The sequence below is a fragment of the Artemia franciscana genome, chromosome 7 (assembly GCF_032884065.1).
Source record: "Artemia franciscana chromosome 7, ASM3288406v1, whole genome shotgun sequence".
NCBI classification, from domain to species: Eukaryota; Metazoa; Arthropoda; class Branchiopoda; order Anostraca; family Artemiidae; genus Artemia; species Artemia franciscana.
Window position 1 is genome coordinate 47,376,747 of NC_088869.1, and position 13,644 is coordinate 47,390,390.

Consider the following 13,644-nt stretch of genomic DNA (forward strand, 5'->3'; position numbering starts at 1 on the left):
GCACTCGCATAACCCGAGTTACTTCTCCAAAATATTTATTATCTTTACCGAGGGTGGATATAATGAAGTACACTGGACTTGTAATTGACCAAAGCTTATCTTTCAAGAAACACGCTAAAAAACTTTGTTCATTGATTTAAAGGTGTGTTGGCTTAATGCGAAGGCTGAAGCATTACTTGTCATACACTGTATTATGAAGCATTTATTTTGTTCCGATCAAACAGTTCGTGGTAACGAACTAAGGAGCGATTCTTCTCAACATTAACCGAAACTCTAAAAGATGGAATTTCAAGCTTGCTGAATTATAAAACCTAAAACGAAAGAATAATATTTATTCCAGAATTTAAAAGTTTGTCATTTTATTCCATTTATTTCCTTTAGTGCCATATTAATCGATTCTATTTGCTCTTCCTTACGTTTTTAAATTGAGTGGGAAAACCTTACGATACTACTTTCCCCAGTCTTCATCCACAATCTTCATCTGTAACAGTTTGTGTGTGTGTGTGTAATCAAACAGTTTGTGGTAACGAACCGTAAGTAAGGTGCGATTCGGCTTAATAGAAATATAGACTCTAAAAAACCGGAATTTGATATCAGTTGATGCATCAAAAGATTCAGCTTATTATGCTGATTCCAAATATATAAGATTCATCAAGTTTAGTGTTACTCATGAAAAGTTACGAGCCTGAGAAAACTTGCCTGATTGTTGAAATAGGGGGGAGACACACCCTAAAATTCAAGGAATCTTAATGAAAATCACGCCATCATATTCAGCGTACTAGATAACACTACTATAGAAGTTTCTGTATACAATATACAAGGTTCTATATGCAAAAATGTAGATTTTTGCTATTTTTGCCAGAAGATAGATACTGTTTTAGCTGATAATGCTGTTTTTTCTCTAGGTTGTTTTCACCCGTTTATTAGATTGTTTTGCCGTTAGTGATTGTGCATTATATTTGTATATTTTGAAGTTTTTTTATGTTTCTTTTTTCCTAGTCCTCCGCTTATGTTTGTTGTTTTGTAGCGGGTTAAAAATAAATTATTATTAGTTGTTATTACAGATCACAGATGCGTGTTTAATTTTGTTTTCCGAGCGGTAATCGTATCGAAATAATGGACCTAGAAGATCGATAGAGGGTGCGTTCAAAAGGAAATTAAAAGTTCTAGTGGCTTTTTAAGTTACCAAAAATATTAGAGGGTAACTGGGCCTCTAACTTTCATTTTTTCCAAAGTCATCAGACCAAATTTTGAGATAGCCATTTGTTCAGTAATGTTGAAGGATCAAATAACTATATCTTTAGGTGTAAAATAACCCCCCAGAATTTGTTGGAAGAGCCATTAATTTATAAAATTTGCCCATTGTTTACATATAATATTTGTTACTGGGAAATGCACAGACATTTTTCGGGGAAGAGGGTATTTAGGGTGGATTTTATAGGGAGAATCTTCCTTGGGGACTGAAATTTTCGAAGGATGAGGAGTTTTCCAGGGAGAATCTTATACAGGGGGAATTTGAAGGAATTACTATACGATTTTTTTTACTGTCTTACATTCTCTTTGTCAACTTTTACACATGGGGATGTTCAGGGGGCTATTTTCCGCGTATTTCTATTTCCCGAAAATAATTTCCACTGAAGGGGATATTTCTGGAGTGGTCGAGAAACCAATTAGAGATTAAAGTCTTATCCGAATGAAAAAAATGCTTGGGAAAATTTATCTGGCTGAATCGTCCGTAAGCAGTTTTACGGGGAAGGGAGATTTTCAGCGAAGATGAAACAGTCTGGAGGGAATTTGACAGGGAAAGGTGCACTTTATGTTGGATGAAATTTCCATGTAGGATTTTTTTCTTGAGGGGAGGGGGGTATATTTCATGGAGGGTGAGCCAGATTTACCTGCATTATTTGAAAAACGATCGGAAATTAAACAAGAAAACAAGTTTTTTTTAACTGAAACCAAGGAGCAACATTAAAACTCAAAACGAACAGAAATTATTCCATGTATGAAGAGTTTCCACTTCCTCAATACCTTGCTCTTTACGCTAAAGTTTCACTGCTTGTCCCAATTTTTTAAGAGCGGCTACTGAAGCATGGGGGCCGTTTGATTAGGATAGGAAGCTTTTTTAAAAGTGCTAAGAACTCTAGCACAAAGAGCAAGGTATTAAGGAGGGGGTAACCCTTCATATATGGAATAAATCTGCCAAAAATAATATGCAAATTTCGTTTTAATTTTTCATATACGGTCAGCCAAGTTTGAACCCCTATTAGTTGAAAAACATTCAAAAATTGAATAAAAAAATGGTTCTTTTTAACTGAAAGTAAGGGTCGATATTAAAACTTAAAAAGGAGAGAAATTATTCCGTATATGAAAGAGCCTGTCCCTTCCTTGACGCCACACTCTTTACGCTAAAGTTGGACTCTTTGTCAAAATTCTACTTTTTAAAATAGAAGACTTTAGCGTGAAGAGTGGGGCGTTGAGGAGGGGACAACCCCTGTCATATACAGAATAATTTCTCTTTGTTTTAAGTTTCAATGTCACTCCTTGCTTTCAGATAAGAACCGTGTTTTAGTTTACTTAATTCATCCTAATATCAAGTATTATTACCGAGTATAGTATCTACATTTAAAAGCCATATTAAGCCAATTCATATTTTACATAATAAAGACCTGAGAATCCAAAGTTTTTTTTTTATTTCATCACCTACTGACTTTCTAAATAAGCCTTCTACGGTATCTTTATAATAATTATTCAAATATACTTCCAGTTTCTCAACAATTTACGTTTGCAACAATTCTTTTCAAATTTAAGCATGACATAAAAAAATACTGCCCTATTACCTTCATCAAAATGTATCCTCCCAATCACAAGATTTGCATTATTAAATTCTATTTAGTCTATCCTTGATTTAGTGTTTAGTATAAAGTCATGTGCGCGGTTTGTTGCTTTGGCTGAAAAGGGTCTTTTGGTTATCTTTTAGTAATAATCTATATTTAATCATAACGAATTTTTGATATTTGAATAAGAATCCTGGGCTAGCTGCTGCTTTCGCATTACTGTAGTGTTATTATATCTTTGTTTTTGTGTTTATCTTTGTAGTTTTATGTGTTATTGAAACTTTGTGTATTTCTTCCTCAAACACAGTCAAAACTGACCTTCATCTGCCTTAATAGCTATTGCACTGCTATGCAGTAGCCTATCAGTTTGGCTAGATATACGGTCTATAATAACTATTTATTTTAAAATGGATTACATACATGGGTACCTAATAATTAAACGAAACACTCCCAAAAAGTGAAGTTAGGTTAATCTTAATGATATATAGCCTTCATTTAACCTTTAGTTTATATAATAATATATTTTGGCTATATATTTGCACATTATGGGGGAGGGTAAAGTATTTGGACAGCGCCCCTAACCTAACCGCCACCCTTAATGTGCAAATATGTAGCCCAAATTATACAAATCTAATGCATTTTTTCACCTGTCACTTGTCTTGTGGCCATAAAATTGGTTTTTGGATATCTAACCTATTGGCTTAATTCTTGAGTGTGTTTCGTTTAATTAACAAATACTTAAACATACTATGAGACAAATGTGCCATCAAAAACTAGTATGGCTTTTGAAATCATAACACTATTTAACTAATCTTTTTCAGAGTTCTAAGCCAATTAATATTCTCAGAATTTTTACTCGATAATATTTTGCCTTTATTTGGATCAAAATTATCAATCTGTAGCAAACAATGGTGGAAATCAGTAATTCACTGTAGAGTTTCTCGTTCCTTATTAAAGAAGTCTAAAACTTTGAATTTTTGTTCGAAGAAATCGGTTTCCAGCAGAGTACGACCACTGGATCAATAGTTCGAATTCATCCAAACGTTTTTTTCAATATGATAAAGCTAGAGTAAACCCCGCAGTATTGTCATTGTAAGTATTAAACATTAGATTGTCATCAGGTATGTAATACTATCGATAAGCTGAATATTGAAAATCCAATTATGTAGCTCTTTTCAAAGTTAAATAAGAAAAATAGTTTTTCCAAATAGCGCCTACACCACTTATTTGCAATTTTGTATTTACGTTTATATTTGTTTTTCTTTAACCCTATGTATGTAAAGGGTCAAGAAAGTTCTCGTTCCAACGTATTACGATTCCTTTTCATATCGGCAACTCCGCATGGAAGTTGATCAATCCCAAGCCTTCAATTCTCCATGTATTTTTATTTTGATCATTGGACATTCCAGCTAATACAACATGTGTGCTAACTTAGTCATGATTTCCACTTATTTGGAAAACTTATCCTCGGATCGAGTCAGATAAGCAGCACGTCATGGCACTAAGGTTTGCAGCAAATCCGGCGGTATAAATAAACTATATTATAAAACTAAACATGAAATATATAACACAAACTTGAATTCTAAAGCTGACCTTTAATCAAATATCATAGTACATATTAATGAAACAAATGCTAAAACAGTACTAAATTTCAAGGCCGTACCCACAGAAATTCGCAGAAATTCAATGAAACAAAATAAGCCCACAACTTGGTCTAAACTCATGTCTCTCATCCCTAGGAGATTTAAAATTTGAATTCCTGGCACAGCCTTGCTAATATCGAAAAACACATTAAAAGGCACTAAAGATCACAGGTAATTCAAAATATCATTGAAAAATCAGATTCCACAGCTAAAAACACACACCGTGCGACAGTAACAAAAAAAAACAATCAAGAAAATACATATGCATATCGCTAATATTACTAACAAGTTACTCAATTACTTATGTTTTGTAAGGTTTTGTTTTCGTGCTTTTTGCTAAAATGGTGTTACCATAGATGATGCCCAGATTTTTACTGCGTTCGTTACTCGTTTGCAGAACGTCAAACGGGATTTCAGTAATCTTAAATATAATCGTTTTTGGTTTGAAATAGCAAAGCAGTATGAGTTTCCAGCCAGTTCTTCCAAATTATGAAAGTAGACTATTTCTTCACAAAGTGTAGGCTTAGTCTTTTCTATGGCATGACATAACCAGAATTAATCTGTATTTTTCATGCAAATGCTGTAACAGTCTGCAAAGTAAGCCCAAAGAAAATTTTCATTGGATTTTTACTTCTATTAGATAAACTGAATAATGATGTATTTCAGTAAGATATTTTTAGCTATTGAATAATTTAAGCATAGCATAAGACGACAAAACATTTTTTAAACAATCTATGATGATCAGCCATCTCATTACACCAACATATTGACACCGGAGAGTGGAAATCTTGTCTCTACATTTTCATTACTTCTAAGTTTTTGACTAATCACGAAACTAGAAGTCAACATTCAAAACATGAGGTATATAGAGCCCAATAGACATGGACGCACTTGTTTCTTAAAGAGGGCTGAATAAAAATGCTTTCAATTGGTTTTCACCAAATAACAAGATGGAAAGTTTTTAATAGCTAAAAAGAAAATGGTCTCAATCAACTCTCCCCATTCAACATGTTTAAACCAGCATGTATAAATGATTATAATTAAAAGAAGTTGTAGTGTTGTAGTGTCCACTAAACACTGAAAATCTCTCTTAAGCCATGAAAATAACTAAAATGCATAGCGTTTTTATTTCATATCTTCTAAAATGATAGAATAAAAAATAAAAACTTCAAACCATTGCGCCAGTCCCCATAATTGTGCCAAAATTATGACTCGGCGCTGGAGGACACGGGGCAGCATTGCACATATACATATAGTAGTTGTAATTATAATTATAGTTGTAATTATTTTCGTTTACAGAACATGGCTGAGTTTGTCTTTGAAAAGGGAAAGATCCACTTAGTATATCTGTCACACTATGGGCATAGGAGAACTTGGAGAAAGGACTTCCAATTCTTTGATGGGTTGGTGAACCATCAGAGGACGGCGTGGAGCATGGGGGTGTCACCGTTATTGCACTCGCTTGAGAGGGAATATTTCCAAACGCCTAAAAAAAGAATAAGTTAAGTTGTTCCAGTCAGATTTTCAAGTGAATATTTTTAGGTATATGTAGGTATAATATAGAAAACTTTTAAAAGAACAATCAAGCATAAAAGGTTATTCTCCTAGAAAAGTAGTATTTATAAAAGCTGAAGAAATAATACTTTTTCTATGTCTGAAATTCCCTGTGATGTTTATCATTTCTCAGGATTAATGTACGTTTGATCTCGACAAAAACTCAAAATGAACAGTAACTAGCACAGTTGATTCTTGCGCTCATCAGTAAGCTGCATGGCTCCTTCTTTTAAGCGACAGGCTTTACAGGCCATAAGAAATTAGTTACTTTCAAAAATTATTGTGCACGGGATTTTTGTAGGCGTAATAGATGATTGAGTTTGAAAGTTTCATTTAAAATAAAGAAGGCTGAAACTAAAAGAAAAATCAAAACAAGTCACTTCAGGTATCGTAAGTAGTTGTGGTGTATACAATACTGAACTTGCAACCTTCTTTGGGCATTAATGCTTCCCTATACTACAGACAGGACACCTTATTTGGGCAATAAAGACTACATATACTAAATTAGAGCATTGACCTACTTACACAGCCAGCTGCCAAGACAGGTATCTGACATTTTTGGGTGAATGACCTACACATTTCTGTCCGAGCAAGATTAGTAAATATTCGATCTTCACTGAATAAAAGCAATGCCAAGCTACTATAATACTTAATATTCAAGTCATGACAATTATATGAATAAACTGTTTGTCTTTTGAAAACATTGTTTAGCATTAGGCTGTGTATAAAGTTGAAATTAATAAAATTATACATATTTTATGCAATGATACTACAGCCATTGGTCATCCATGTCCCAGCCTCCAAGGAGGGGCCCAATGCCCCTACCTCCAAACTTTTGGCCCCCATTTTGTACTCATTTTTTGAAGTGTTTTAACTCTAAGTTTTTTTTACTTAGAGTTTTTTCAACTTTTTTTTCGGCGACTTAAAATCACATAAATATACTAAAAAAATTCACTTGTTATATTTTTTAAATATGAAATGAAGATGTTATAGATATGTTTGTCGTGACTTTTCATATTAGAAAAATAGTTTTTGTACTAACACTTTTCTTCTTCTTTTTTTACTTAGAATCTTTTAGACTCGGAATTTTTAAGGCTATTAGCAGCTGATTCTGTCCAGTGACTTTTTTATTGGAAGGGTGCCATATGATAATAGGTTGTGACATGGATGAAATGTTAACAAATTGTTTCCAAATCTTGTGTGATATTCCAAAATCTTGTCTGATATTATCAAACATGTTGCACTACATTGTTAAACTCAAGCCTGAAATAAGAAAAATCCTCTATTGTATTATGGAAACCTTACTTGGTATTAAATAAAAAAGACAAGTTTTTCTAAATGAAAGTAAGGAGCGATATTAAAACTTAAAACGAACAGAAATTACTCCGTATATGAAAGGGGCTTTTCCTCCTCAACGCCTCGCTCTTTACGCTAAAGTTTGACTCTTTCTCTTAACTCTACTTCTTAAAACAGTGAAAAACATTAGCGTAAAGAGTGGGGCGTTGAGGAGTAAAAGTCCCTTTCATATACGGAGTAATTTCTGGTCGTTTTAAGTTTTAATGTCGCTCCTTACTTTCATTTAAAAAACTTGTTTTTTATTTGATTTCTGGACGTTTTTTAATTAATGCATGTTTTGATCTTGGATCTCCGCACATGAATAATTAAAACGAAATTTGCATATAAGTTTTTTTGGGCCTAAATGGCTTTCTTATAGTTTTAATCGAAAGATTTTGAGGAAAAAAGAGAGAGGGAGGAAGCCTAGTTGCCCTCCAATTTTTGATTACCTAAAAAGGCAACTACAACTTTTATTTTTTTTGTGAACATTTTCATTAGTAAAAAAAATACGTAATTTACTAATTAACTTACGTAACGAACTTCTATATTCGTATGTTTTTATTGCGTATATGAGGGAGTTCACCCCTCGTCGATACCTCGCTCTTTACACTAAAGCTTAAATTCTGTCCCAATTCCTTAAAAATGAGCCTTGAGTCACAAAGGCCATAGAATAAATAGTTGAAATTGCTAAAAATACTTTAGCGTAAAGAGCGAGGTATTACGAGGAGGTAAACCCCTCATATGCGCAATAATTTCTGGTCTTTTTAAGTTTTAATGCTACTCCTCACTTTCAGTAGAAAAAATTCCTTATATTTATTTTTTCATTGTTTTTGTAAATAATGCTAAAAAATCCTGCGCCCCCTTCATTGAAAGACTCTTCCCCCAAGAGAAGTTTTTCAATGGAAAGATCCTCCCACGTAACCCCCCCACCTCAACTCTCCCTCCCAAACCAAAAAATTCCCCTGAAAACGTCCGTAAACTTCCCAGTAATCATTACTATATGTAAACAAAGGTCAAAGTTTGTAACTTGCAACCCCTCCCACGGGGACTGCGGGGGAGTAAGTCGTCCCCAAAGACATAGTTATTAGGTTTTTTGCTATAATGAATAAAATGGCTATCTCAGAATTCTGATCTGGCGACTTTGGGGAAAAATGAGCGTGGGAGGGGGCCTGGGTGCCCTCCAAATTTTTTTCGTTACTGAAAAAGGGCACTAGAACTTTTCATTTCCGTTAGAATGAGCCCTCTTGCGACATTCTAGGACCACTGGGTTGATACGATCACCCGTGGGGAAAATAAAACAAAAAACCAAATAAAAACCAAATTGTCTTCTGGCAAAAAATGCGAAATTCCACATTTTTGTAGATAGGAGCTTGAAACTTCTACAATAAGTTTCTCTGATTTTCATGGTGTGGTTTTCGTTAAGATTGTATGACTTTTAGGGGCTGTTTCCCCTATTTTCTAAAATGAGGCAAATTTTCTCAGGCTCGTAACTTTTGATAGGTAAGACTAATCTTGATGAAAGTTATATATTTAAAATCAGCATTAAAATGCAATTTTTTGATGTAACTATTGGTATCGAAATTCCATTTTTTAGAGTTTCGGTTAAAATTGAGCCGGGTCGCTCCTTACTACAGTTCGTTACCACGAACTGTTTGATTATCAAAATCAACACACAAAGACAGATACAGAGACAAGCAGACAGTCGCTCAGAAACACAGGGAGAGAGGGAGGGAGAGAGAGAGAGAGAGAGAGAGAGAGAGAGAGAGAGAGAGAGAGAGAGAGAGAGAGAGAGAGAGAGAGAGAGAGAGAGAAATCCTGCAAACACATGAGCGGGTGTGTGCATGTTTTGCGTCTGTCTTTGTGTGCTTTTATATCTGACTCTGTGTATTTGTATGTGTTTTTGTTTCTCTTTCTCTAACACTCTCTTGTTCTTTTGTCTGAGTGGGTGTTTTTTTGTGTCTCTGTCTGTCTTTGTGTGTCTGACTCTGTGTGTTTGTACGTGTTTTTGTCTCTTTTTCTCTGTGCCTGTGAGCCTCAGTGGATGTTTGCTTGTCCCATGTCTGTCTTTGCTTATTTGTTTGTCTGACTCTGTGTTTTTATAGGTATTTTTCTCTCTCTCTCTCTTTGTTTCTCTCTCTCTCTCTATGCCTGTGTGAGTGAGTGGCTGTTTGTTTCTCTCTCTCTCTCTCTCTCTCTCTCTCTCTCTCTCTCTCTCTCTCTCTCTCTCTCTCTCTCTCTCTCTCTGCACCTTTGTGTTTCAACTTGTATTTGCTTGTCCCTATGTTTGTCTTGTTATGTGTATATGTATGTTATATGTATATGTATACATATGTGTACTTGTTATATGTATGTGTGTTATGTGTCTGAATCTGTGTTTTTGTATGTGTTTTTGTGTCTCTAATTCTCTGAGCTTCTGTGTCTGAGTGGCGACTTGCTTATTTCTCTTTTGTGTGTTTATATGTCCGAGTCTGTGTGGTTGTAGGTGTTTTTGTCTCTCTCTCACTGTCCCTGTGTGACTGAGAGGATTTTTTTTTCTGTTGCTTTGAATATGTGTCAGAGTAGGCGTTTGCTTGTTTTTCTGTCTTTTTTTATGTTTGTGTGTCTGACTCTGTGTGTTTGTAGGTATTTTTCGTCTCTCTCTCTCTCTCTCTCTTTCTCTAAGCCTCTGTGTCTGAGCAGATGTTTGCTTGTCTCTCTCACTAGGCCTCATGTGTCTGAGTGATGTTTGCTTGCCTCTCTGTTTGTCTTTGTGTGTTCTACCCTGTGTGCTTGTAGGTGTTTTCGCCTGTCTCTCTCTGTGCTGTCTGCTGTCTGCTTGTCTCTTTGTCTGTCTTTTTGTGATTGTGTGTCTGAGTATGTGCGTTTATATGTGTTTTGTTTCTCTCTCTCTGTGCCTGTGTGTCTGAGCACATATTTGTTTCTCTCTCTCTCTCCCCTCTCTCTCTGCTCCTGTGTGTCTAGACGGGTGTGAACTTGTTTCTCTATCTTTCCTTTTGTTTTATGTGCATGACTCTGTGTTTGTAGGTGTTTTTGACTCTCGCTGTCTTTGTGCCTATTTATCTGATCGTGATTTCGCTTGTCTCTTTCTCTGTGCCTGTGTGAGTGACTGATTGTTTTTTTGTCTCTCTCACTATGCCTGTGTGTCTAAGCTGGTGTTTGCATGTTTCTGTGTCTGTCTGTGTGTGTGTTTGAATGTTTGGCTCTTTATGTTTGTATGTTTTTTTGTCTATCTCGTTCTCTGTGCCTGTGTGTCCGAGTGGATCTTTGTTTTTCCCCACGTTTGTCTTTGTGTTTTGTGTGTCTGACTCTATGTGTTTGTAGAATTTTTTGTCTTTCTCTCTCTCTCCGTCCCTGTGCATCTGAGTGGGTGTTTGCCTTTCTCTGTGTTTGTCTTTGTGAGTTTGTGTGTCTGAATGTGTTTTGCATGTGCTTTTGTCTCTCTCAAGCGTCTCATTGCCTGTGTGTCGGAGCGGATGTTTGCTTATTCCCATGTCCGTCTTTGTATGTTTGTGTGTCTGACTCTGTGTGTTTGTAGATGTTTTTGTTACTTTATCTCTATTAGTCTGTTTGTCTGTTGTCTATATCTCTATTGTCTATCTATTTATCTCTATTAGTCTGTTTGTCTGAGTGGCTGTTTGCCTGTCTCTCACTCTTTGTGAATGTTTGTCTGAGCGGGTGTTTGATTTTCCCCATGTCTGTCCCTGTGTGTTTGTGTATTTCGCTATGTGTGTTTGTAGGTGTTTTTCTCTCTCTCTCTCTCTCTCTCTCTCTCTCTCTCTCTCTGTGCCTGTGTGTCTGACCGGGTATTTGCTTGTCCCCGTGTCTGTCTTTGCGTGTGTTAGTGTATCTGAAACTATGTGTTGGTATGTGTTTATGTCTCTCTCACTCTCTGTGCCTGTGTGTCTGAGCAGGTGTTTGTCTGTGTGTGTTTTTGTCTCTTTTCCTCATGCCTGTGAGTCTGAGTGGATGTTTGCTTTTCCCCATTTCTGTCTTTGCGTGTTTGCGAGTCTAACTCTGTGTTTTTATAGGTATTTTGTCTCTCTCTCTCTCTCTCTCTTTCTCTTTCTCTTTCTCTCTCTCTCTCAGTCTATGCCTGTGTTTCTGAGAGGCTATTTGTCTGTCTCTCTCTCTCTCTGTACCTATGTGTTTGAGCGGGTGTTTGCTTTTGTCCCTATGCCTGTCTTTGTGTGTTTTTGTGTCTGAATCTGTGTGTTTATATGATTTTTTGTCTCTCTCACTCTTTGAGATTTTGTGTCTGAGTGGCTGTTTGCTTGTTTCTCTTTTGGTTGGTTTTTTAATGTCTGAAATACCTTTTTTCTCCTTGGATTTGATCAGCGTTGCCAGTCAACTTTTTCAATTTAAAGCAAGGTTTGATGATGACGGGCTACGTTAGAATAGAGTAGGTATGGCTAGGAAATATTAGGTTGGATTAGTTTAGATTACGTTTTTAACACATTTCTGATATTTAGAACCAAATTTAACGTATTTGTTAAATTTCTAACCTAATATAGATTTACCTGGCCTAAACTAACATAATCTAACCTAACTCGAACTTTTACCATCATAGCTTGCAACAGACTGAAAAGGCTGACTCGTAAAGCTAATTGAATTCAAAAAGAGAAAAATGAATTTCGGACATTCACCGGTGAATGTTGATATTAACAATATTTCGAAAATTCACGGTAACATATATATTAAATACAAAAAACAAGTTTTTTCCACTGGAAGTAAGGAGCAACGTTGAAACTTAAAACGAACAGTGATATTACGTCTATGAGGTGGGCTGCCCCCTCCTCGAAATCCCTCTCGGTGTTTTTAAAACCCCCTCTTCACGCTAAAGATTTATAAGAACTTCTAAAAAAGGCTTTGATTCTAATTACAGGGCCCTTGGGTTTCAGGAACCGTTCTTAAAGAATTGAAGCAAACGGTCGAACCTTAGCGTAAAGACTGGGGTACTGAGGAAGGGGCAATCAACCTCATATACGGAATAATTTCAGTTTCTTTTAATTTTTAATGCTGCTTCTCACTTTGAGAGGTAAAAACTTGTTTTTTAATTTTATTTCTTATTGTTTTCAGATAAACCCAGGAAATACACCCTCTTGGTTGAAAATTTTCCCCTCCCATCGCGAAAAATTTTCCACAGAAAGTTCCTCTCACGTAAAATTCTTCCTCCTGTAAGTTACCCCCAAACAATTCCATCCTCGCTGCGGATTTCCCAAAGAAATTTCTTGTTTATTGTTATTGAATTCCGTATACGAATTCTGGCAAATTCCCTCATGCAAAAATTACCCTGGAAAGTCCACGCCCGGAAACTTCTATCCCAATGAGAAATTCTCCCGTAGAAAAGTCATCCCCAGAAAATCTCCCCCTTCCTGGAAATTGTCGGTATACTTCCCTATTGCAAAAACTGTATGTAAAAAATGGGCAAATTTCATAATTTGTAGTCCCTCCTCCAGTGATTTTGGGGTGTCATGTCATCTTCAAAGACGCTATCTCAAAATTTTGATTAGAGGACTTTTGGAGAAAAAGAGGGCGGGAGGGGGCTATTTACCTTCCAATGTTTTGGTCACTTAAAAAACGCAATAGAACTTTGAATTACAGTTTGAATGAGCCCTCTTCCGATATTCTACGACTATTGGTTCAATATGATTACCTCTGGAAAAAAAAAAAAGAAATAAACACGCATCCGTGATGCGTGGCAAATAGAAATTCATGATTCTGGCAAATAGAACAAATTTAACATTTTTGCAGATAGGAGCTTGGAACCTCTACAGTAGGGTTGTATGATACGCTGAATTTGAAGGTATGATTTCATTAAGATTCTTTAAATTTTATTAAAGAATTATGTCAAATACCTAACCTAGCCACCGATATATATAAAATATTTAATTAAAATATACCTGCATCGTAATTTGTTTTACGAAAGAACCTAACTTCACTTATTGAGTGTGTTCTGAATAATACACAAGTACCAGTTTTTTTTGTTATCCCTATTGACCAAATACCCCCTCCCTGAACAAAAATCTTGCACATCCTTGCGAAGAGCAAGTGTCTTCGATTTTAAATCTCCCTCCAGTTTAGCCTCAATCGTTAAAAAGGAAAAAAAATTGCATGTACCAAAACTAATTTCAGCGTTATTGCGCTGATATTTGCGATATCGCAACACTGCAATGTAAGAGACGTTACGCTGATAAAGCTCATGCCATAAAATACTGCGTATACCACCGCCAATTTTAACAAACTATAAAGTCAGGCAATATGCATTACACTCTTACTTT

General features: G+C 35.7%; 1 protein-coding gene across 2 annotated transcripts in view; it reads right to left on the reverse strand.

The window, feature by feature from the left end:
- Window positions 1-3,212: 3,212 nt before the first annotated feature.
- The window catches only part of LOC136029385 (paired box protein Pax-1-like), a 43,474-nt gene continuing 33,042 nt past the window's right edge, over window positions 3,213-13,644 (reverse strand). For both annotated transcript variants that reach the window (XM_065707712.1, XM_065707711.1), the window contains exon 5: window positions 3,213-5,963. In XM_065707712.1, coding sequence (XP_065563784.1) covers window positions 5,646-5,963 — 318 coding nt within the window. In that variant the 3' untranslated portion in view covers window positions 3,213-5,645. The remainder of the gene's footprint in view (window positions 5,964-13,644) is intronic.